This window comes from Syzygium oleosum, unplaced genomic scaffold (genome assembly GCF_021117445.2).
Source record: "Syzygium oleosum isolate NSW1041296 unplaced genomic scaffold, Sole_v2.1 Sole_v2.01, whole genome shotgun sequence".
In the NCBI taxonomy this organism is placed as follows: Eukaryota; Viridiplantae; Streptophyta; class Magnoliopsida; order Myrtales; family Myrtaceae; genus Syzygium; species Syzygium oleosum.
The window spans coordinates 6,459,965-6,486,675 of NW_026607485.1; the positions used below are offsets into that span (position 1 = coordinate 6,459,965).

General features: G+C 42.0%; 1 protein-coding gene and 1 long non-coding RNA gene across 8 annotated transcripts; both read right to left on the reverse strand.

The window, feature by feature from the left end:
• Positions 1-207: 207 nt before the first annotated feature.
• On the reverse strand, positions 208-4,822 carry LOC115669702 (uncharacterized). Of its 7 annotated transcripts, none has more exons than XR_008816385.1 (6): positions 4,400-4,822; positions 4,216-4,296; positions 4,007-4,054; positions 3,827-3,893; positions 3,230-3,383; positions 208-859 (listed from the first exon to the last, which is right to left on the reverse strand). It is a non-coding gene; the product is annotated as an uncharacterized LOC115669702 (long non-coding RNA). The 7 variants fall into 7 exon arrangements; XR_008816384.1 differs by having other exon boundaries at positions 208-901; positions 4,007-4,057; positions 4,400-4,821; XR_008816383.1 differs by having other exon boundaries at positions 208-901; positions 4,007-4,057; positions 4,216-4,280; positions 4,400-4,820.
• A 6,970-nt stretch (positions 4,823-11,792) lies between these two features.
• LOC130138587 (uncharacterized) lies at positions 11,793-12,770 on the reverse strand. Its single transcript, XM_056313049.1, has one exon. It carries the CDS (start codon positions 12,768-12,770, stop codon positions 11,793-11,795), a length of 978 nt encoding a protein of 325 aa, XP_056169024.1.
• Positions 12,771-26,711: the final 13,941 nt, after the last annotated feature.

Genomic DNA, 26,711 nt, shown 5'->3' on the forward strand with positions numbered 1-26,711 from the left:
TCTGAACCATGCAAGTCTAACAGTCCCAGAATTCACAAAGCTCTGCCAATTTTGTGAAGTTCAACACAAGTTCGACCCCCAAAAAAAGAAAAAAAAAGGAAAGAAAAGAGCGGCGTGATTTAGCTGTGGATAGCTCAGCTCAGCATCCACACATCCTAATTAGGTTTTATTGAGTCTAGTAAAAAATGCCACAGGCCCAAGATTAGATTGACAGGTAAACTTGCGAGCGCATTCATTCAATATGTACCACAAAGTTGTGTTTACAAGGATGATACATTCAACTTCATGCTATTTACATTCCAAGTGAATTTTAGTAGAGATCCTATGCATCTTGTGATGGACATGGAAACAGATTGATGGAATGCATTACATGAACAAACTTCATCCAGAGTTACCTAATGATCTTCACGAAATTAGGTGCTGACTTGGGAGCATTTTACGTTAAGTTACTCTTGGCATCGGAGTCTTCACGCAGCCTCAATGCAGAAGGAGAAGGATTCCTGGAAAGCATAAGGTATCCTTTGTCTTCGCTTCCATATTCCTTGAATCGTGGGTCCATGACAATTTTGCACGATCCCCACGTCTCCGCCATTAATTTTGCACCATAGTAGAGTAAATGGTCCGTGAGGCTATTACCAGTTACCAATATGCAGAAACATACTATGATAAGTCATCCGTAAATATTTCCGGTAATAAAAGACTGGCATTCTCTAGAACAAGCCGATCTGTCACATGACTTATTGCACCTAGCATGATAAATCCACAAAATAATTGCTTGTAACAGGTAGCTATGACTGAAGCTACCTCCTTACCTGCTGCAAATTGGATCTTCTCCAGAGCCATCACAAACTTTCTTGACCTAATAAACTAGACAAACAAATCCTATATTATACAGCCGTACCTACAAAAAAAGAAGGATTCCAATTACATGTGAACACTCACATAAAAAAGAGTAAGATTATCACCAGACAAGCAGGTGGAATCAAATTATTTTCACATTATCTCACATCAATATGTTTATCCGTGACTGTCATTGAGCTAGTTGTCAATATTATAGGCATTAGTAGACATACATAATTTAAATGATTAATACTTTATAATTGCACAGAGCTTAAGACTAGGTCATCAACCATCATAGAGAGAGAGAGAGAGAGAGAGAGAGAGAGAGAGAGAGAGAGCAATACACATTATTACGCGTCTTAAATTTGGAATTGGTACGAGAAACTCATGATAGCTTTATAGGAATGAGAAGAGTTCCTTAAATATTGTTAAAAAGGTCCTGAGTACTATGAACTGCCCTGCTTTGTTGAGAAGATAAAACAAACAAAACCTATAAAATTATATGCTGAAAAAAACGAGAGTATGAACATTGTTGGAAAAAATAAGACTTCTCCGGTTAGATAGGTTGAAATAAATGCAAAGGAAATGTCAAATGCAGTCAACGACAATTCCCCATAATTTATCTGATATTCCGTCAAGATCAAAGTCATACCACCCTAGGGAAGTGATGGTATGTCTTTTGTGGGAACTGAGAATAGTACGGAGGCAAATGAGGCACAATATATGTCCATTAGTTATTTGTATAGTATTTGGCATGCAGTAGTAAGAAACAAACATTGCATTGCCAATACTAGGTTGTCCAAATGTAAAAACCTGGACAATCTGTGCTTCATGATTTGCCTGGAAATTAAGTGTCCTTAGTTATATAAGTAAATCAAGTGAGCACTGGTCTGGAAAAAACAGCTCCACCACACATAATTAGACAGCCAAATTACTTGAATGTTAATACTTTCACGTGGGGAAAAACTACTATGCATCAATAACCATATATTGCATCTCACATACGAAGGTGAACGATAGAACAACCCTTTCTCTCCATGAGGGTTGGAGGTCTAGTGTTAATTTGTCTAGATCCCATCCATAATTTTCCCAAAACTAAACCCCACAGCCACAACAAAACCCACCCCACCACCCTCACATCCAAAAAAGGTGTTAATAATATGGAATGGTGGTATTGGGCGTGTATTTTCAACCAAGGCGCATTTAAATGCTTCCACAAGAAGCACTTGGATGTTGGTGGGGTGAGTCATATCCTACTGACATAAACAAGAAATTCCAGGTTCGTGGTGAAATTGCCTCTAGAAACCCAAAACTTACGGTCATTAATAGTAAAGGAGAAACAAAATCTTAAAAAGGGCCACTACGCATGGAAAGGGCCACGACCCATGGGCATGACGTCACAATCGGCTCAGAACAATTTTCAGCAAGAAACCAGCAAACAAAAATGACATCTTAAACCATCCAAGTGTTCAGACAAGATGTCGCAGTTGCTATTAATACTTCGAGAAAAGGTTTAGTCTAAAGTTCATCCAACCTATGATCCTATCATAGGCCACGTGAATGTCTGTATAATCTGAGTTCAAGACAAAGTTTGACCCTAAAAAATCACTATTTGTCATGGAGAAGAGAATTAATGGGACATGACTTTGGGGTGGGTACCATTTCTGGTACCAATTCCACAACAGGTGCCTAGAAAACTCTGGACCACTTTGTCCAATAAAGCTGAGACAAAAAGCATAAGTTAGACATTTAGAATTGGTTCCAGCCTACAACATATCGGCCAGTAGCCCGATCGAAAAGGAGCTGCTTCTTTTGGTTAGAAAGAGACAGACGAAACATGCCACGAACACAGATTTAGGATCAATATATTCTAGTCTAAAAAGCATTAGCAATTCAAGATTACATGACATAAAATTTGAGCTTCGGGCGCTTGCAAAAGTTATATATCGAGACCATAAACAAATCAATAATCCCATAAAGTTTCCAGCAAGTAAACTTTGTAATGATTAGTTGGAAGTCTTTATCCACTATATTTAGGTATTCAACCAACTTTAAGCTCCATGGCTTAACATGTAAGACAATTCACACAACTAAATACGTAGACCATAGATGGTTTAGGTAAAGGGTTGTTTGCAACCCATTCTGCTTGTGTTTTGTCTACGGGTTGATTTACCAAAAAAGAAAAAAAACAAGATGCTGACCAATTGTAAATATAAATATGAAACCATAGAAAGTTCAAGATATCCAGAGTCTCCAGAGTCTAGACTCTTCAAGGCAGAGTTCGCAGAGAATTCCGGGTAACTCTTAACGGACCAAAACTGAATAAATGGAAGAACACAATAGAGAAGAACCAATATCTGAACCCATAACAAGTTTTTAACTATCTTACCATGATATCAAGTCCGCAAAAGTATGCCATAGGCCCTCCCATAGAATGCCCTGTCACCATGACGTTGATGTCAAATCCTTGGCTCTTCTAACAGCATCCAAAGTACCAGGTTGCACTGTCGTATAGCGACAAGCATAATAAATCCATGATGAACCTAAGCAAAGACAATAGAATAAGACTGTAACTCATTCCAAATCAGAAGTATCCACAACTTGCAAGAGGCTCATCATCTCTAGAACCATGGCTACAGGCATGCGGGGGTAGTTTAGGACAAGCTGTTTCCGGTAGAAATCTTCGACCCAGTTCTGTATGCTGTAGACATAAATAGAAGTAACCACTAACTGAAAAGTTCAAACAACTTTTCCAAGAACAAAAATTAGTGAAGTATGTGATCTCCTCATGACTCCTTCTACATTTACAAGCACATAACTTTCATGTCTCAGTGGAAATGATTCACTGTTTTCCCTTCTTATGGACAGCAGACCCATGTGCTTTGTGTACGCAGTCACCGGAGGCTACTCTTCTTAGCTTAAATTTTCATCAAATCCTTCGCATGTCAAATGTAAGAGGTATAATTGCTAAAGTTAACATGCATACCTATGTTCTTGAGTACCTTCGAAAGCTATAACCGCAGCATTAAGGTCCTGGCCACGCCAATAGATGCCTATAGGTAATATATATTGATTAGAAATAAGGACAAAAAATTAGATGAAATTCAAACATAGAGGCATCACAGGCATCGCAAATTGGTAGGCCACTGCAACATGAATTACATACCTATAAGCAGTGCTGGACGTCAACTATCAGATCAATGAATTAGAACCCCTACTTTCAAATCCAAAGGCATTAATAACCAGTTAAAAGCTAATAAGAGAAGGCAGCATATGCCCACAAAATCTCATCTCAAGAATTGGCCATTTAGTACTGAGGACCTATTCTTTACGCAACCTTAGCAACAATGTCATATTAAAATGCAGTCAGATTACCTTGGTCTTTCCATCACAACCAGGACATGTCCAACTAAAAAGTTCTGTCAAATCTGACATGTAAACTTGCAAAATAAAAAGCTTCGCATCTTGTTACGATGTTATTATATTGAAATTGGTGAAATCTGAAGGTAATAACAAGAAGCTCTAAGTAAACGGGAAAATCTTTATAAAGAACACTTACTACAGATGCATACTCCACGACCATCGTCACAAGAGAGTGATTGTAAACAGCTTTATGAGCCTTGGACCTCACTCAAAGTTCTGCATTTACCAGTAGAGAAGATTTTAGATTGAAAATGCGGTCACAAGCTCATTCAATTACAAGCAACGAGGCAAGTTTCTTATGTCTCTAGCAAGCTATTTCGACAAATCAAGTGAGAGGAACACTTAAGGAAACATCAACCCAAACCAATATTTTCAGTATACATCTGCTGTCCTTCGTGAACTTAAAGAACTAATTTTATTCCCAAAGTAGAAACAGCAGGATGAAATTTGTATCGAACAAATATGACCATATTCCAGACGTAGCATTGATCCAAACTCGGTAATCCAAGAGCTTAACAGAACGAACCAAATACAACACAACACTGTCAGTCCTATGCTTTGAAAACTTCCAAATCGTACACCTGAGGTGTCATGCCCCGTACCCCACGAAGCATGAACATCCGCGTATAGGTCGAAATAAGGTGCGACGCTCCCAGGTTACGTCACCGACCCGAAAACCCAAATCAGAGAAAACACGCCACATGCGGAAACGACGTATATATATTATATATATACACCCAGACAATTTAAAAGCAACCATGAGTAGCACAAGCCAACAAAATTCAAACGATTAAAAACAACATATACATTCATTATAACACTTATATATACAATATCCATTAAAACCAGAGCTACAACAAAAGGGCTACGAGTACAAAAAGGGATCGGTGGCCTAGGGGGATCGATTAACCACTAGAGGCTACAGTCAAAAAGTATCGGCCCTCGCCCCTAAAACTGAGGTCTGCCCTAGGATATCCAGTTGGGGTCAGACCCAGACGTCTCGGAAGAATTCTCGGACTGCTCTGGTTCCTCCTCTGAACTCATAGCCTCAAACTCTATCTCGGGCTCGGGGTCCTGCTCCTCGGCATTCTATGGACGGGGGTCTGAAAATGTCGGTTTTACCACAACCGTGAGAAAACTCAGCAAGTACAAACCACTAATCCTAAACTAGGCTAATGTGCACCTCCAGAAGGTAAATAAAACGCATCAAAATATGAACCAGTAATACAACATTAATTCACCCGAGCTCACAGCCCAATATAATGTCTCATAGCCCTGCAGGTTAGGCATTTGGCATCACTATAAGTCAAGTGCAATTATACCGACCCGAAGGCCCACAGTTGGATATAACGACCCGTAGGCCCGACCCGAAGGCCACAGTTGATAAAACGACCCGTAGGCCCGACCCGAAGGCCAACAGTTGATAAATCGACCCGTAGGCCCGACCCGAAGGCCACAATTGATTATAACGACCCGTAGGCCCGACCCGAAGGCCACAGTTGATAAAACGACCCGTAGGCCCGACCCGAAGGCCACAATTGATTATAACTCAGGCAAGTACATCGTTTCACTCAATTTCAACCAATCACCACTTGATATGCAAAACATATGCTCGGGAATTTAAGGTTAAATATCGATGCCAAAACACCAAGCATAACCATGCTCAAATTAGACATGTTCATCTCATTCTTGGCATACCCAAGCATTTCCACTCTAATCCAATCCATTTCAAGTTCATTCCGCGCATTCATTTCACACCTCAATCTAATGCGCCTAAGGCCCGCCTTGGGCAATTCAATCTCAATATTCGTTTTCACCACTTCGGGGTCATACGATAGGATTCATACAAGTCCTACTCAACCCCTAAAAATGCCTAAACTCAAGTCAATAGCCAAAGAACCAATTAAGTCTCCAATTAAGCCCAATGGTACAATTCGGTTCTGGTGAACAGTACCAGAACCGAATGTCCATTTTGCACCAAACTACCCCTAAACAATTCCATTAGGCCTCAATCAAATACTATAATCACCCAAACATCAAATACACATAATCAAGCCTCAATTAAGCTTAATTAAGCCCTATAATGACCAATTCAAGGTCACCAACAATTGAACCCAATTAGTACAAACTTAGACAAATTAAAACAATTTCGGAGCCCCATGAACAGTACCAGGAAAAATGCACATTTAGGCACTAATTCACCTTTAAACCATCTCATTAAGCCCTAATCACCTACCCTAAACATCCAACCACCAAATACACATAATTAAGCCTCAAATAAGCTTAATTAGTCTACCAAATGCCTAATTTTAAGTCATTAACCATTGAACTCAATTAGTACAAAACTTGAACAAAATTTAGCATTTTCGGTACTCATGAACAGTACCAGACCAGATCACAATTTAGGCCATTAAACCACCATTAAATCATCTCATTAGGTCCTAATGACCCATACAAAACATCCCACACACCATTAAGCCTAATTAACCCTCAATTAGGCCTAATTAACCCCTAAAAATGCACAATTAGACTAATTAGGGGTTTAGGGGTTTATACTCGCCTATTAACGATTCGGGACGACGGGAACGGGCGGTCGATCACCGACGAACGGTAAGGATCGACGGCGGCGCTCCGGTGCAAGCCGGCGGTCCGCAGCGACACCGGCGAAGACAATTAGCTGCTGTTTCTGTTCTGTTTAGGCTGAAACCGGGGCTGTGGTGGCTTGTCTTGAGCAGAAAGGGCTGCTGGTGGTGCTGGCTTGGCGGGGACAGCTCCGGCTGGTACTGTTCCGGCGTGAACAGTACCAGAATGGACAGAACCGTGCACGCCAGAAACAGAAACGGGAAAAGAAATTCACGGGGAAGGGGAGGAGGAGAATGGCTCGGCAGATCAGAACAGAATGGGAGAGAGAGAGAGAAATGTCTGGTCAAATATGGGTCAACAAGTGTGAGTGGATTCCATGTGTCTCAATCTAGGCCAATTGGACAATTTTGCCCTTGATCCAATGGCTATCTTTCCTTCTCATCCAATAATTTAGGGGTAAAATGGTCATTTGTCACTAACCCAAGGCTGACCAGACCTGGTTAGTCCCATTTAACCTTGGTTAAACCCCTAATTAAATTCAATTTTCGGAATTAATTAAAATTGGCCTAGGGGCATTTTCGTAATTTTTTCGATCCCGAACCGAAATTTCAATTTTTGTCCATACCGGTCCTATATATTCATGGTAGACATAATCCGGTGTCGGATCCTTAAAATTCATCCTTTAAGCCCTCGAAAACCGGTCCAAAAGTCTCGAGGGGTAAAACCGTAATTTTTCGTTCCGGGGTCGAAATTCCAATTTTTGACCGTATGCACTCCAGACGTGCATGGTTGCCCCAAAATGGCATCGATTCCGAAAAATAATTTCGTTTGGCCTCGGAAACGAGCATCGAGGTCCCCAGGGGCAAAATTGTAATTTTCCCCAATTTCTGTGGAAATTTCTATATTCAGCTGTTCTTGTCCCAAACTTATTTGGCCACTATAAAATGACGTCCGTCTTACCAAATAGTCGTAATTACCCTTGAAATTTTGATATCGAAGTTTGGGCTCAATATTGCGATCAAAATAACTCGTTTCGAAGTCTTAGGGCCTCTCACTAACGGTCGGCTGTTTAGGTGGTACGCGTATCGACCTAGGATTGTCTGAGTCATGATGGTCTCGAATTTCGAGAGAACGAGAGGAATTATCACTAGTACCGGGGGTCGCGATCGTTTGGATTAAAATCGGGGTTCGTTAGTCAGGCGTACTTTCGGTCGTGCGGAATCACCCGCGATCCGATCGTACGTATCTGACTATATCAATCCGTCATTTTCCTAAGATCGGCCCATATTGGTCCAAAATATTCCCTCGATGTTTCTCGAACTCGGCACTCAATCGCGATCGGGTCCTTGGTCCACGTACCTGATCCTATTTAGCCTTTCCCATTTGGTTAGTATCCCGTGATTGATCAAGTCCGGGCGAGACTTACTAAAATCAAACGAGAATTAATATACACTTTATTGATCCCGATAACAGGTCAAAATTCAGGATGTTACAACTCTTCCCCCCTTATAAAAATTTCGTCCTCGAAATTTGTACTCTAAACTTGTTCCTCGAACAACTGGGGGTGTTGACGTCGCATGGCCTCCTCGCTTTCCCAAGTAGCGCCTTCTGTCCCGTGGTGCTCCCAAACTACCTTGACCATCGGGATTGTCTTATTCCGCAGTACTCGATCTTTCCGATCCTCAATTCTGACTGGCCTCTCCACGTACGACACCCTGTCGTCCACGTCTATTTCTTCATATCTTAGAACGTGTGTCGGATCTGGCTCGTACTTCCTCAACATCGACACGTGGAAAACGTTGTGTACTTGGGACAAGTTAGGTGGCAGGGCAAGCCTATATGCCATATCGCCAATCTTCTCCAAAATCTCGAACGGTCCCACAAACCTCGGACTCAGTTTTCCTTTCTTACCGAATCGTGATAACCCTTTCATAGGCGACACCTTGAGGAAAACATGATCTCCAACTGGGAATTCCAAAGGTCGTCTTCTCCGATCGGCATAGCTCTTCTGGCGACTTTGTGCTGTCTTTAGCCTTTCCCGGATAATCTCGACAACTTCTACTTGTTTGTTGGATCAACTCGGGCGATAATACTCCGTTCACCTACTTCGCCCCAAAGATACGGGAGTCCTACATGCTCGCCATATAAGGCTTCAAATGGGGCCATCTCGGATACTGCGATAGCTGTTATTATACGCAAACTCCACCAAATGCAGCTGTTCTTCCCATTTACCCTGGAAATCCAGTACACAAGCCCTTAACATATCTTCGAGGGTCTGTATCGTCCTTTCCGATTGACCGTCAGTCTGCGGATGGTAAGCTGTACTAAACTGCACCTTTGTTCCCAAGGCCGTCTGCAGACTTTTCCAAAAATTCGCCGTAAACCTCGGGTCACGATCTGATGTAATTGTTACCGGCACTCCATGCAGTCTAACGATCTGTCTCACGTATAGTTCTGCGTACCTTTCTAGCTCAAAATCCTTTCGTACTGCTAAGAAATGTGCCGACTTTGTAAGTCGATCCACAATCACCCAAATGGAATCATGCCCTCTCTGGCTTCTCGGTAATCCGGTTACAAAGTCCATGGTGATGTGTTCCCATTTCCACTCGGGAATTTCCAACGGTCGCAGCAGTCCTCCAGGTTTGCAATGTTGCGCCTTTACCTGCTGGCAGGTCAAACACTTAGCCACATACCTGGCAACATCCGTCTTCATTCCGTTCCACCAATAATGTTGTCGTAGATTTTGATACATTTTCGTGCTGCCAGGGTGGATACTGTAATTGCTGCGATGAGCTTCTCTTAGTATTTCTTCCTTAAGCTCAGTATCATCAGGTACACACCATCGTCCTTTGAATTTCAAAATTCCATCATCAGACACTTGGAAATCTGGCTTCCTTGTAGCGGCATCCATTTCCACGATTTTCTGAATTTCCTTATCCGTGGACTGCAAAGCCTTAATCTTGGTCTGAATCTCTGGCTCGATTCTCAAAGTAGCCAGCAGATTTGACATATGGCTTAATTCAAATTTAAACTCAGAGTCTCGGAGTCTTTCCAGCAATGTCCACTCCTTGATCATCAAGTGTGCCATACTCGATTTGCGACTTAGCGCATCCGCTACTCGGTTCGCCTTTCCAGGGTGGTACATGATGTCGCAATCATAATCTTTCAGAAGTTCCATCCACCTACGCTGTCTCATGTTTAATTCTTTCTGTGAGAACAGGTATTTGAGACTCTGGTGATCCGTATAAATCTGGAACTTTTCTCCGCATAAATAATGTCTCCAGATTTTGAGTGCAAAAACAATGGCAGCCAACTCTAGATCATGCGTCGGATAGTTCAACTCGTGTGGTCTCAATTGACGTGACGCATACGCAACTACTTTTCCGTGCTGCATCAGTACACAACCGAGTCCTCTGAGCGAAGCATCACTGTAGACCTCAAATCCACCAGGTCCAGATGGAATAGTTAAGACTGGAGCTGTTGTCAGTCTGTGCTTAAGTTCCTGAAAGCTTCGTTCGCACTTGTCATCCCATTCAAACTTAGTTTCCTTTTTCAACAATCGTGTTAGTGGCATGGCTATCGACGAGAATCCTTCCACAAAACGTCGATAATAGCCAGCCAATCCTAAGAAACTCCTGATTTCTGTCACTGATGTCGGTCTGGGCCACTTAAGTACTGCCTCGATCTTAGCCGGATCCACGAGATATTCCTTCTCCCGATACAACATGTCCAAGGAATGCTACCTTGCTAAGCCGTAACTCGCATTTGCTTGAACTTCGCATAAAGTGCGTGTTCCTCAACGTCCGTAATACTTCGTCAAATGCACTTCATGCTCTTCCGGACTCTTCGAATATACCAGAATATCGTCGATGAACACAATGACGAACTGGTCCAGGAATTCCTTAAAAACTCTGTTCATCAGATCCATGAAAGCTGCAGGGGCATTTGTCAAACCAAATGGCATGACTGTAAACTCATAATGCCCGTACCTCGTCCTAAATGCAGTTTTGGGTATATCTTCCTTCCGAATTCTCAACTGATGATACCCAGTCCGTAGGTCAATCTTGGAGAACACTGACGCTCCTTGCAATTGATCGAATAAGTCGTCGATCCTTGGCAGTGGATACTTATTCTTTATAGTCACTTGATTCAACTGCCGATAGTCTATACATAATCTCAACGTTCCGTCCTTTTTCCTCACAAACAGGACTGGAGCTCCCCATGGAGACGCACTTGGACGAATAAACCCTTTATCTAACAATTCCTGCATCTGGACTTTCAGTTCCTTCAATTCCGATAGGGACATTCGATATGGGGCCTTAGAGATCGGCTCAGTACCTGGGGCCAATTCTATTACAAATTCCACTTCCCGTTCTGGCGGTAAGCCCGGCAATTCCTGAGGAAAAACCTCGGGGAAATTGCACACTACAGGGATTTCTTCCAACTTAGGTTCCACCAATGTCGGATCCTTAACATTAACCAAATATCCTTCACAACCTTCCTCGAGCATTTCAGTTGCCTCTACTGAGGAAATCCAAGGGATCGAGGTTCCTCCTCGGTTTCCCTGAAATTCAAACCTAGGATGTCCAATCGGATTAAATTGGATCATCCTATTGCCGCAATCCATAACGGCTTTCTGCTTCGTCAGCCAATCCATACCGATGATCACATCAAAATCATACATGGCTAACACAGCCAAATCAATCCTTTCCTCTACATTCCCAATCACAATTTTACAATCCAAGCATCCCAATGATACTAACACCCTATCATGCAGTGGGGTCGTCACACATAGCATGTTTTCAAGTAATACGGACTCAAGACCAATCAATCTAGCAAACTGTTCTGAAATAAACGAATGGGTTGCCCCGGGATCAAATAACGCATAGGCAAGCATGATCACGAGAGAAATGGTACTGTGACCACACGGCGCGTCCTCGGCATCCTTACGCGCCATTGCGTATACTCGTCCTTGTGCGGGTGGTCACCCGAATAGCCGGTGGGGATTCAGGCCGATTTCCTACTCGGGCTGCCGATGTTGTCTGGGGGTCCCAAAGGTCGTTCTTTGGGACAATTCTTAATCGATGCTCCAAGCTCCCGCAGCGAAAACAAGTCCCAAATCTATTCGGTGTCGGGCTGGGTTTCCCTATATTCCTTCTCGGTGGCGGAACAAATCGTCTATTGCCGGTCATCGGTTTCTTTCCGAAGCGACGATTGTCCCGATTCTGATTAAACCTTGAACCCGATGCTGCGGCCCTTTCCATCTGATCTCTCTCCATCGTTTGGGCTCGTTCATACAGTTCTCTATAATCCCTGATATTCAGCAGAAGCATCTGGGTGCGAAGATCCGGCTTCAGTCCATCCCGGAATCTTCGAGCCTTATCCAGTGGATTCTCAACCATCCTTGGGGCGAATCTCGATAGTCTTGCGAACTCTGCTTCGTACTGAACTACTGTCATCGACCCCTGACGAAGTCTCATGAACTCCGCCATCTTCTTCTCCTGGGCACTCTCTGAGAAATATTGTCCATAGAAATGCTCAACAAATATTGCCCAGGTCTGTTCCATACCCTCTGGGAATACTCTATCCCTAACTGCCTTCCACCAGTCGTTGGCATTGTCTTGCAACTGATAAGTCACCAACGAAATCTTTTCGGCCTCAGTACACCCCAACAAGTCAAACGCTTTCTCCAATTCCTCCACCCAACGTGGGGTGATTTCTGGGTCACCTCTGCCCGTGAACTTGGGCGGTTTCAGCTTAAGAAACTGCTCCACCAACTGGTGCATTGGTCTAGCTGCTACCATTGGTTGAGCCTGAGCTTGCTGGGCTTGAGTTTGATTCCCGTTGATGGCGGCAGCTGCTCGCAGCCCAAGCAACCTCAGCAATGACTGCTGCTCTCTCTTGGGCCTGTCTGCCCATGACATTCCCTATTTCTCTTAGGGTCTCAATGACTTGTTCCATTCTGGGGTCTACTGCAGCTCCAGCATTAACTCCAGGGTTTCCTACCGCTCTAACACCCATCTCGAGGTCTTCTACAGCTCTAGCTCGAGCACGACCTCCACCTCTAGTTCCTCTTCCTGTGCCCCTCCTGGGGACTCTTCCCACACTTCTTCCTTCGCTGCTCATCCTTCCAAATCTGAGTGCTCAATTACCTAATATAATTCCGTCCAGGAATTAGAGACCTAAACCAACTAATCGGTCTAAGTCCTAGACAGGTATCAATACAAAAGCAATCAAACACTCAGCATGCGGCTAGCACAACGGCACAGAATTTCACCCAAGGACTTACACACTTACCTCGGGTCCTGCCGCACCTGCATAACACTGGTTCAATTAATCACCACAACATTCAAACACAAGTAATCTGGAGGTACACTTAGCATACTAGGTCACCTTATGGCTACCCATGGTCACTCCTCCTTATCACTCCAGGGTTCAACTAGATTGGACCGAGCTATCCTTGCTCTGATACCAATTCGGACGGGGATGTCACGCCCCGTACCCCACGAAGCATGAACATCCGCGTATAGGTCGAAATAAGGTGCGACGCTCCCAGGTTACGTCACCGACCCGAAAACCCAAATCAGAGAAAACACGCCACATGCGGAAACGACGTATATATATTATATATATACACCCAGACAATTTAAAAGCAACCATGAGTAGCACAAGCCAACAAAATTCAAACGATTAAAAACAACATATACATTCATTATAACACTTATATATACAATATCCATTAAAACCAGAGCTACAACAAAAGGGCTACGAGTACAAAAAGGGATCGGTGGCCTAGGGGGATCGATTAACCACTAGAGGCTACGGTCAAAAGTATCGGCCCTCGCCCCTAAAACCGAGGTCCGCCCTAGGATATCCGGTTGGGGTCGACCCGCACGTCTCGGAAGAATTCTCGGACTGCTCTGGTTCCTCCTCTGAACTCATAGCCTCAAACTCTATCTCGGGCTCGGGGTCCTGCTCCTCGGCATTCTATGGACGGGGGTCTGAAAATGTCGGTTTTACCACAACCGTGAGAAAACTCAGCAAGTACAAACCACTAATCCTAAACTAGGCTAATGTGCACCTCCAGAAGGTAAATAAAACGCATCAAAATATGAACCAGTAATACAACATTAATTCACCCGAGCTCACAGCCCAATATAATGTCTCATAGCCCTGCAGGTTAGGCATTTGGCATCACTATAAGTCAAGTGCAATTATACCGACCCGAAGGCCCACAGTTGGATATAACGACCCGTAGGCCCGACCCGAAGGCCACAGTTGATAAAACGACCCGTAGGCCCGACCCGAAGGCCAACAGTTGATAAATCGACCCGTAGGCCCGACCCGAAGGCCACAATTGATTATAACGACCCGTAGGCCCGACCCGAAGGCCACAGTTGATAAAACGACCCGTAGGCCCGACCCGAAGGCCACAATTGATTATAACTCAGGCAAGTACATCGTTTCACTCAATTTCAACCAATCACCACTTGATATGCAAAACATATGCTCGGGAATTTAAGGTTAAATATCGATGCCAAAACACCAAGCATAACCATGCTCAAATTAGACATGTTCATCTCATTCTTGGCATACCCAAGCATTTCCACTCTAATCCAATCCATTTCAAGTTCATTCCGCGCATTCATTTCACACCTCAATCTAATGCGCCTAAGGCCCGCCTTGGGCAATTCAATCTCAATATTCGTTTTCACCACTTCGGGGTCATACGATAGGATTCATACAAGTCCTACTCAACCCCTAAAAATGCCTAAACTCAAGTCAATAGCCAAAGAACCAATTAAGTCTCCAATTAAGCCCAATGGTACAATTCGGTTCTGGTGAACAGTACCAGAACCGAATGTCCATTTTGCACCAAACTACCCCTAAACAATTCCATTAGGCCTCAATCAAATACTATAATCACCCAAACATCAAATACACATAATCAAGCCTCAATTAAGCTTAATTAAGCCCTATAATGACCAATTCAAGGTCACCAACAATTGAACCCAATTAGTACAAACTTAGACAAATTAAAACAATTTCGGAGCCCCATGAACAGTACCAGGAAAAATGCACATTTAGGCACTAATTCACCTTTAAACCATCTCATTAAGCCCTAATCACCTACCCTAAACATCCAACCACCAAATACACATAATTAAGCCTCAAATAAGCTTAATTAGTCTACCAAATGCCTAATTTTAAGTCATTAACCATTGAACTCAATTAGTACAAAACTTGAACAAAATTTAGCATTTTCGGTACTCATGAACAGTACCAGACCAGATCACAATTTAGGCCATTAAACCACCATTAAATCATCTCATTAGGTCCTAATGACCCATACAAAACATCCCACACACCATTAAGCCTAATTAACCCTCAATTAGGCCTAATTAACCCCTAAAAATGCACAATTAGACTAATTAGGGGTTTAGGGGTTTATACTCGCCTATTAACGATTCGGGACGACGGGAACGGGCGGTCGATCACCGACGAACGGTAAGGATCGACGGCGGCGCTCCGGTGCAAGCCGGCGGTCCGCAGCGACACCGGCGAAGACAATTAGCTGCTGTTTCTGTTCTGTTTAGGCTGAAACCGGGGCTGTGGTGGCTTGTCTTGAGCAGAAAGGGCTGCTGGTGGTGCTGGCTTGGCGGGGACAGCTCCGGCTGGTACTGTTCCGGCGTGAACAGTACCAGAATGGACAGAACCGTGCACGCCAGAAACAGAAACGGGAAAAGAAATTCACGGGGAAGGGGAGGAGGAGAATGGCTCGGCAGATCAGAACAGAATGGGAGAGAGAGAGAGAAATGTCTGGTCAAATATGGGTCAACAAGTGTGAGTGGATTCCATGTGTCTCAATCTAGGCCAATTGGACAATTTTGCCCTTGATCCAATGGCTATCTTTCCTTCTCATCCAATAATTTAGGGGTAAAATGGTCATTTGTCACTAACCCAAGGCTGACCAGACCTGGTTAGTCCCATTTAACCTTGGTTAAACCCCTAATTAAATTCAATTTTCGGAATTAATTAAAATTGGCCTAGGGGCATTTTCGTAATTTTTTCGATCCCGAACCGAAATTTCAATTTTTGTCCATACCGGTCCTATATATTCATGGTAGACATAATCCGGTGTCGGATCCTTAAAATTCATCCTTTAAGCCCTCGAAAACCGGTCCAAAAGTCTCGAGGGGTAAAACCGTAATTTTTCGTTCCGGGGTCGAAATTCCAATTTTTGACCGTATGCACTCCAGACGTGCATGGTTGCCCCAAAATGGCATCGATTCCGAAAAATAATTTCGTTTGGCCTCGGAAACGAGCATCGAGGTCCCCAGGGGCAAAATTGTAATTTTCCCCAATTTCTGTGGAAATTTCTATATTCAGCTGTTCTTGTCCCAAACTTATTTGGCCACTATAAAATGACGTCCGTCTTACCAAATAGTCGTAATTACCCTTGAAATTTTGATATCGAAGTTTGGGCTCAATATTGCGATCAAAATAACTCGTTTCGAAGTCTTAGGGCCTCTTACTAACGGTCGGCTGTTTAGGTGGTACGCGTATCGACCTAGGATTGTCTGAGTCATGATGGTCTCGAATTTCGAGAGAACGAGAGGAATTATCACTAGTACCGGGGGTCGCGATCGTTTGGATTAAAATCGGGGTTCGTTAGTCAGGCGTACTTTCGGTCGTGCGGAATCACCCGCGATCCGATCGTACGTATCTGACTATATCAATCCGTCATTTTCCTAAGATCGGCCCATATTGGTCCAAAATATTCCCTCGATGTTTCTCGAACTCGGCACTCAATCGCGATCGGGTCCTTGGTCCACGTACCTGATCCTATTTAGCCTTTCCCATTTGGTTAGTATCCCGTGATTGATCAAGTCCGGGCGAGACTTACTAAAATCAAACGAGAATTAATATACACTTTATTGATCCCGATAACAGGTCAAAATTCAGGATGTTACATGAGGGATCACTCAGCTATAGTCTGTCCCATTCAATCAGGCACCACAGCTCCACAACACAGTCAACTATTCCCCCCCCAACCCTGAAATGCCTAATCAGCCAAAATTCACAATTCAAATCTCACTGTCCAAGCTCAAAACCAACCCACTCAATACCAGGGCCTGTCTATTCTCACTATCAAAACTCCCAAATCCGGATTGAGTCGGAGGATCAGGGCAGCAGTAACTGATGCCATGAACGCGAATTGCAATTACCTCTTGCCCCACTCCACTCGCTGCAATCAAGCATTGTCAGAACAACCATCACTCCCAACCACGACCCGTTCCGCTCTACATTCTACGAGAGAATCGGATCGAACAGCGTCATCGAGAAAAAACCGAAAACCGCGCCACGGGAAAAATCCAATCGCCGCACGTTTCGCATGCGCAGACGCGATCAAATGGCGCGATCGCGCAGCGAGATAGAGAGAGATCGATCGCGATCTTTGTCCGCTTTGCTCGGATTCGAACCTCGATTCCGGTCTCGCAGGTTCGTGTGGATTCTTATGGCGATTGAAAGCCACGGCGACTTGGGTGCAAAGGAAGGAGAGGACGGTGAATTTTACTGACTTTTTTCCTGATTTGCCCTCGGGATCTTCTTCTGTTGAAGGGCACATCCGGTGATTTCGTCGTTCGCGTGAGGGCACCGAAGGAAGTTCAGCTAAGAAAATTCAATTTTGGGGTTGTATCTTCTCAGTTCTCTCTCTTTATGGAGACTTCCCTTTGGTGTCCCCACGTTAGCACTTTTTGACTCGAGCTTAGTTCAATTAGCTGGTTCGAACCCGGTTTCTGGAACGACGCCACTTAAATTAAATAACACGCCCCCCACGTTGACGAGAATGGCGAGGCCCAGTTGGAGGGCGATGAGATTTGATGTTTGCCTTCGCCGTATTTTACTGGATTAGTTGGAATTTTGGTGCCGGATCGATCAGATTCGGCGGATCTCTTGTTTGCTTGCTAGGGTTCGCCGGGTCGGCTGCGGTTATAGGTCTCTCCTGGCATTTTGTGCTAGGAAGTGGACGTGTGCTTCGTGTGTGAATACGTGATTTTAAGAAGTTTTGGAATGAGCGTGGGATTTCGGATCGAGGATGTCGAGTTAGGACACTTCGAGTTGAGTTGCTGTTCTACTGGGTTTCCTGGGATTGTTTCACTGGGATTCGGTAATGCAGATTTCGAGCAACGGAGCTCGAGCGTCTGGAGTCGAGAAAGGAAGACCTGTTTATCTGTTGATAAGGTTCAGAGAAACGACTCCAAAGACTGCCAGTATGATCAAACCTCCCCAATCCACAATGGCCATCGGATCTTCCGCAAACTCAGGAGGTCGAGCACCTCCACTAAAGCTCACACTGAACCCTGTTACACTAATCTGGTTCGAGAGATCTGGAAGTTGTCTTCATGTGCAATTGCGACAACCGTAGTCTTTCAAGACTTGCCGGAAGCCTCGGTACTGCGTGTATTTGAGCACTCGTCTGTTTCAAGATCGTGTGAGATGAACTCCTGTAGATGTCATTTGGTTTTTTCATTAAGCGCTTTTAACTTACCGATGGATTTACCAATTGTCACCAATTTTCTATGTTCTTGTAGGATCAAATCTTCTAAATTTGCATGTTGCAGAGAAATTAGGAGTTCCCTTCAAGCAACAGCGACAGCCGGTCAGACTTAAAATGATGTAAATTACTCGAATGTTTGATCTTATAAAATCGGATGCTAATAAATGTCACATAGCATAGTAACCTACCTTCATGTGGCTCCATGCTTTCCAATCATGTGTAATTTCACTATGAGATAGATTGAGAATAGTTAGATTCACCCAGGGAAAATTCGCTATGTATAAGCATTCGAGGGAAATTATTCAGAGAAAGCCCGCGCAATTCTGGAAGGAGAATTGAAATCCCCAGAGAACATTGGTTGGAAGAACGTTTGATGAGAAATTGTCCCAAGAAAACCCTCGCTTGCGTACGGACATCTTCCTTAAGTCCATTTTTCAGGCTTGCTAAAGAAACAAAGTCCATGTTAATAAGAGAAAGCAAAGGTGCATATGTCTTCAGTGACTAACATCGACCAAATGCAATACGATGAAATCATATGCAGGCTTTCGTGCTTTTCTTCGAAACATTTTATTTGATAATTGGGTTCGATTGAATGTTTTCAATAAGCAAGCGAAGAAATAGTCAACATTAAATGAGACAATAGGAGGACATTCAATATAGGTTAATCTAGTAACTACACAGGCAATTAAATTGGCATAATCGGAACTATTTATCTGAATTATTGTAGTTAAAGTGGTGAAAATGGTTGCACCGATGCATGCCACGTAACTATTGCATTCGTGTGTGGGTTTGCTATACCAACTTGGTCTAGTGAGGTGTGTGATCTATCTACTTGAATTTATCTTTGAAAACGTCATTTGAAAGAGAGAAGTTGCATACTTGAGATCGGAAAGGAATTGAATTGGGATAAGAAGATCGAGATGCAATCTTAAATGGTGCACAATTGAATTGGGATAAGAAGATCGCATGGGAGATAGTTCAAACTCTAATAAGAAATTAGTGACAACCTATCATTAAGCACCAAAAGTTGTGAATTCTTGAACTTTTACCTTTTTTTCAAGAAATATATTTCAATGAATTTTACCAGTCTCCGACTGCTTTGACTTTATGCTAATGTGGGGCTCCCAGAGCATCATAGTATTTCTCACGGGACTTTCATGAGAAAATTACTTCTTCTAGCATGACCGAAAATGGCGCATCAAGCTTGAATCAAAACCCTATGTTCCTTTAACGACGCTAAGTCAATTTACAAAGCTTAGTCAAATTGCGAGGGTAGAATTTGAGTTTACCTTAAAAAAGGGCTTGTTCGAAAACACAAAAACATTCTCTATTACTTTTGCTTCTGACTTCCCCTTTACAATTAGAAAATAAACTAAAAATATTACTCATGCTCTATATTTTCTATTGATATTTCTCTCGATATTATATGTACTTTTAAGTTGCGAATAACAGCAAGATTTGTAAGTAGAAGAATCCAGAAATATACTTGATCTCCTAAATTTTGCTCGATCAAACTAAGCCAATGACAAAGTGATTGGATGCCTGGATGGCCTTCCATTGAGTTCCTTTGGCACTAACTAACTAAGGGCCAACTCACACTGTCCCTTTTTCACTAACTTAGAAGGACCATCTTAATCCTCTTTCCATTGCAAACAACGCCATTCAATTCAAAGTCGTTTTCACTATCATTTGACAAAATTAATCCATCTATAAATTAATTAGAAATCTTGAAAGAATCAATTGACAATAGTTTATTGCGGTAGTTTGAATGGGTTTTTTCTTTTTTTGAAGCATAGTTTCGTTCGATGTGACTCTCTAATTCCTTCAACCACTACCTCCAATAAATATCGATAACGAAGGAGAGGTTTGGAGAAAGGTGGCCTAGCAAGCTTTCGATGAGTTGAAACGGCTCATTTGATAGTATCCAAATGCTCGGTCGGAGTCAACAGTCACATGAATGAAATCATGGGTATGGTTCGTGTTGTGAAAACAACTCTCGCGAAAATCATCTCCTATCAGCTTTCGCAGGATTTTGCTAATTGTTGATTAAATTTTTTCTAAACACATGTCTAATTTGTTTTGGCGCAAAAGCACGGCCCTTAATTGAATTCACAGGAGTTGAAGAGAAGCTATACCAATTATTGATTGTATTCAGGAATGTTTCCAGCTGCAAATGGACTTGGTCTAACGTTGTTTAATGTCAAGCTTAATATGAAATAATGACTCAAATCCTTTAATTTCTTTTTGGATCGAAAAATCCAAATCCTTTAATTTGAGATGAATACAAGTGTGACAAAATTTCATCCAAGTCTGAAGATTTACCATAGGCAGTCTCGCATTGTCTGCAAGTTGTTTCCTTTTTGCCTTTTTTTTCTATTACAATAGATAATTTGCAAGTATTAGCTGAGAAGGCGACGAGCCACACCTCTCAAATGGTCCATAACTCAGCTGGACAAAAGCTGAATAGCCGATATTCAATCACCGTGAGGCACTCTAACAAAATCTATCCCCAAAGTAGAAACAGCAGGATTTGAGATTCGCATCTAACAAATATAAGGAAATTCGACCAATCTGACCTTATTCCAGGTGTATCATTGATCCAAACTCGGTAATCTAGCGGCTTAACAGAACCAACCAAATACAACTCATCGCAGGTCGGTTATATGCTTTGAAAACATCCAATTGTAGGCCAGAGGGATCATTCGCTACGATCTTTGTTCGTATTGCTCGAATTCAATCTACGGCAATGGAGTTGAAAGCTACAGCGATTTGGGGCGAAGGAAGGAGGGGACGACAAATTGACGGATCTTTCCTGATTTGCCCTCAGATCTTCTTCTGTTGGCGGGCATTATTCGGTGTCAGATTCGGTGATTTCGTCGTTTACGTGAGGGGCACTGAAGGAAGTTTCGCTAAGATGGGAACGTTCAGAAAGACCTGCACGGCGATGTCTTGCGTTGCATTTTAGCCTTGACAGAATGAGACGTGCTTTTTTGGACTTTGGGTTCCTTTGATGTCTCCACATTAGCATTTTTTGACTCGGGACCGGTTCAATTAGTTGGTTCCAGCTTGAATTCAAGTTAATATTTTATCTGTTGTGGAGGTATAGGAAAATGTGATTACTCCATTACGATGGCAAGCTTCTCGAGTCAAATATTTTCAAAGTCAAGCTCGAATTGATCTAATAACTCGAGTTCTCCAAATTTGAAAAGAATGTAATTCAACCTAAGTGCCTACCAAGTTGAGCTTAATTACGAGTTGTGGAGAGAGACAATATGATGACTTGCTATTACGCAACAATTCTTGAATACTCTCTAAATGACTTATATTGAATTGGATGCAATAGCTTTTTTATTAGATAAATTAACTCTGATTTTGAGTCGGGTCATTTTGTCTAAAAACTGACGCGACTATTGACAAAGCGACTGCAATCGGAAATCATGGCATTTGTTTTCCCATAATTGCTCGATTGGAGATATGAATTGCACGATCATCGGGGTTGAATGTTTTACATGTAGAAGAACGCGCCCATAAACTTCGAGAACAGAAGAAAAATGAAAAGCCAGAAAACAATTTAAAACAAAAATAATGAAAAACGCAAACCCTCCTCTGCTTCCTCCAGTTTCGGACACCGTCTCCGATCAAACAGGTACGATTCTCCCACCGTTCAGTCCGACTCTATCCTCCTCCCTTTTTTTAATTTCGGATTGTCCCTCGGATTCTGATTCGGCCTCTCTCCCTCTCTAGCACAAACAGTGACGACCTTGACCGATGATCAATCGACCGATCTCTGCCGAAACCGGTTTTCAGCACCGCCATGGCTGGCGAGACCCTAGAAGCAGTGGGCGTCGTGCGACGAGACCCTGTCCGACGGCTCCGAGGAGGAGCAGCAGCAGCAGCAGCTCAACGATTGTTGACTAACTTGCTAGACGTTGACTTTGTTCGATTCGCATGCTGGTTTCAAGGGACAAACATCAACGTTCTCTATCTTAAAGGGAAAATACATCTACAAACTACCAAGACGGAAGGGAAAGTTTGACATGGACTTACTGCCTTAAAAGGGATTGCTGTATGACCTCCATTCAGTTAGATCGGGTCGACCTTTCGATGTCGAAATGGTGCTATTAGATGCTAGATTTCAGGTGCATGTGAATTTAGAAAGATTGATCTCCGCCACCTCCCAAAGGAGCCTGGTAAAATGGAATGTTTGAGAATACCCTTGATTGATGGGACATCAATAAAGCATATGCCTGAATGTCAAGGATTGAAGAGTCCACGAATTCTCAGTGCTTGCCATCGTTCCTCACTGACTACAAAACCTTCCATCGGTCACTTAACTTCCTTATCGAGGTTTCTCTGCGAGGAGCTGGGATCATGAAGCTACCCGGCTCGATTGGATCCCTCGTCAGCCTTGAACACTAGTCTTCCAGAAACTGCAAGTCAATTTAGACACTACCAGACTCAATCTGGACTTTGGAATCACTTGCTGAGTTTGATAAATTGAACACGGACATAGACAAGCTGCCTGGTTTGGTCGGGAGCACGAAGCATTTGAAAGTTTTGAAGATGAGCTTCTACGTCATAAGAACGATAACTAGTGCAGTATGGAAGCAGGAAAAGCTAGAAAAATAGATTCAGATCTTAGTGAAAATTTGCTAATAGAAATTCCATTATATCTGGGGATATTCTTCCCGGAAGATTTTGAAACTGACATGTGCTGAGATACACCAAGTACTGAGGCTCGTAGAAATTCTTATCTATCTACATGTTCATACGGAGTTGATGATGGCATTTCCAATCTCTCGAACTTGAAAAGCTTGAGAGATTTGTCTTTGGGATGCTGAAAGTCTCCTCACCCTGTTGACCCGTCTAAGCTTGTGGAAGATGCTATCCCCCGGTTAAACAAACTGGAGTCTTTAGAGTTGTCCTCTTCAACAATGACCACCATATCACCATATATTACGCAGCTGTCTCATCTCAAAGAGAATTGAACTTTCTAATGAATGTCTACAGTGCCTCCCAATGCTTCCCTGAAGTTTAACGCCCTTATGAATCAGACATTGCCGGTCAACGCATACATTGATAGACCTATCAAACTTAAAGAAACTATCAGAACTTGTAATTGAGTATTCTGCAGTTACAGAAATTCCAGGCCTTGCGAGTCTAGAAAGTCTTAGAACTTTGGAGCTGAACGAACTCAACCAACAGCACAGATTGGGTGATCTGAGTGGCTTCAAGAAACTAATGGCTTTTCATTTACATCATTGTGGTAATCTGGTTGACCAGAATTTTTGGAAAATTCATGGATCTCCTCCGGCAACTCAGTCCTGAAGTTTCCTAATGTATCAACGTTAAAGAAATTAGAACTGGTAGGCATACTTCACTATGGGTGATTTGGAAATTCAGCACATTATGGAGTTGCTTGATCAAACTTGGCAAGTTTCTGCAAAAGAGAAAAAAATGGATACCTGCTCTGTTGAGTACTTTTTTCTGATAAGAAGTGCCTCCTATTCTGTTATAGATATGAATCACCAAGAAGTTTATGCAAATCTTCTTTTCATGTGCACTTGGCATGTTGACTTTTTATATGGTTTTGTAATTCTATATACCCTTGTTCAGATCTTCTTTGTTTTAATTTGGTTCGGTTTAGATGTTTCAGTGGCTTTGAATTGCTAATTAACTTTCCCTGTGAGGTCAAGTCAATTTGTATAACTTCCAAGTGCAATATTTTGTCAATTTACTATACGGCGATTTATCGGAGGTATCCTTATAATTGCTGCTTCGTATTACTAAATCCGAAGTTGTTCGATACCCATGCTTCATGCTGGAGCGCGTTAAACTTCGTCATACCGTATAGAATAAACTAGTTGTTATAAAGTGTGTGAAATATCTCAGCACTTACGGCATCACCTCTACGGCAATAGCCTCCTCAAAATTGCAAGGTGTAGAAGATAAATACTCTACATCGATAAGACAGAACAAAAATTGCAATAGCCTCCTCGTTTTAACGTGGCATTAACATTAGCTACCACTCTCAGAAAGAGAGAAAAAAAAATAAGACAGAACAGCGCACGGTTGGTGCAAGAAGACCGAAACATCACGCGATTAGAGGGTCCAAGTCAAAGTCTACGAAGACTTGGACTACGAACAGTCCACGAACCAACTTACTCAAGAAGGAATCACACCAATGATTCATTTTATTTGGCACTTTGTGCGTCACAGTCAGACTTCCATAAACATAGAGATTTCATCAAAAAGATTAAGAAAAAATGTCACTAGATCACTCTATAAAATTCAACACCGATTCATTTGTTCTCTCATTCACCCGCAAAAATCACATGACAACAAATCGATCTCAAATTCTTATATTAATCGATAATTTCGTCTTGCGATTTCCTCTGATCAAATACCATCATATGAAAATCGAAAATCATATAAAAACAAACTCTTAGGGTGTGTTTATCAAGCTTTGAAAATGTTTTTAGAAAATTCATTTTCTGAGAAAGTAAACCAGAAGAATTTGATTATGGTGAAAACAAAATGAAAGAATTGATTTTATCCTAATTGATAATAAGTAAATCCACTAAAGGCGGTTTGTATCGTTAAAAGTAACATATATTGACTAATAAATTAGAATCAATATCATCTTTGTTTATTCAGTAATCCATCAAAATAACAACGATTACAAAGAAATTAGGATAGAAATCAAGGAAAACGATTCATTCTTGCCAAATCATTTTCTCTAAGATTATTAGCCCATGTTAAACGTTTTCCATCGATCGCCTAGTTTTCCATAATTCAAACACCGGAAAGTACGGAAAAAATTTCTGAAAAATGATATTTCATCAAATAAAGTGACCCTAAGTTAAATAAAGGAGGAAGAACAGGAGGGACAGTTCCATCTTTTTTCTTTCTTTTTTTGGGAAAGTTATTACCCTTTGGGACAAAATTGTACAAGTGTTTGCAAGCTCACGTCGTTGATAGAAGTCAGATTTGAATGACGGTAGACCATATAATTGATTCCAATGAAGAGATCCAAAGTGAACAACCATATCCCTTTATATTCTTTCTTGTCCCGAAAAGGAGAGAACAAAACTGAAGTGCTAAAAAGAAGTTGGACGAATGTTAAGGCCACTGTTTGATAACATGATTTTTCTTTCTTTTGGCCGGCAGCATTTGATGAATGACTCCATAACACAAATTCCATGATTTCGGGGGATTTTCAATGATAATCTGTAAAACAACATGTGTTCATCGTTTCGCATAACAGGTTTTATTTAATGGCATCTTAATTAAAAAAGATGTGCGCTTTTACTCTATAAGCACGGGCTTTTCGTCATTTGAAGTTTAACAAAATAAATCCGGGTTATTTACAAGTAATGTTAGTAAGTATACTAAAATTGATATATTAAGTGATATTGATCAAATCATCTTAGCAAGTGAATGAATGGATTCGTGAGAATAGATACTATACAAGTGTGAAAATACAAACGGTTCTCATTTACTTTCATAAAAAAGTCATTTTTTGGAAAAACTAAATTTTCCAGATCTAGAGAATCTTGAGCTTTCCAAATTGCTATTAAAAATGTCCTTAACTTTCTACTTTATCATGGAAAACATAAATTTTCAGTTTTGTAATAAGTTGACATGGAATCTTAATTTTCTTAGGAAAAAGTCCTGACCTTTCAATTTTATATTGCAACAAGATGTCTATATCGCAGATTTGACATATAAGTTTAGTAGATAATTTCAGAGTTTCTACCTTGGCCCCTAGTCTAATGTATGCCATCACAGCACTTGTCTTTTATTTCTTGGCCCGATCGGCCCATCGAACTGGATCGACCAGAGTTCACCTTGATTAGGATGGGGGGAAACAAACTTGGTTGGAAGTTTGATATCTGCTTTTGGGGAAAAGTGCCAAAAAAGTCCTAAACCTTTTGCATTAGTGCCAATTTAGTCCTAAACCTTTTTTTGGTGCCAATTTAGTCCTAAACCTTTTGCATTGGTGCCAATTTAGTCCTAAACCTTTTTTTAGTGCCAATTAAGTCCTAAACCTTTTAAATTGGTGCCAATTCAGTCCTAAACCTTTTATTTTTGTGCCAATTTAGTCCTTCCGGTCAACTTTGACCGGAATTCGCTGACGTGGACGCCTGCCGGCCGGCGGTCGGTCATCGGCGCCGACGTGGCGTTGACGTGGACAAATTAAATAATATTTTAATATTTTTTGAATTTTTATTTTTTTCCTTTTTTTCTTTTTTTTTCCACTTTTTTTTTTTGGTTTCTTCTTCATTGGCCGGCCGCCGGT

Excerpts from the sequence above, each read along its gene's own strand:
- LOC130138587 (XM_056313049.1), bottom strand. The coding sequence starts at position 12,770 with ATGTCATGGGCAGACAGGCCCAAGAGAGAGCAGCAGTCATTGCTGAGG.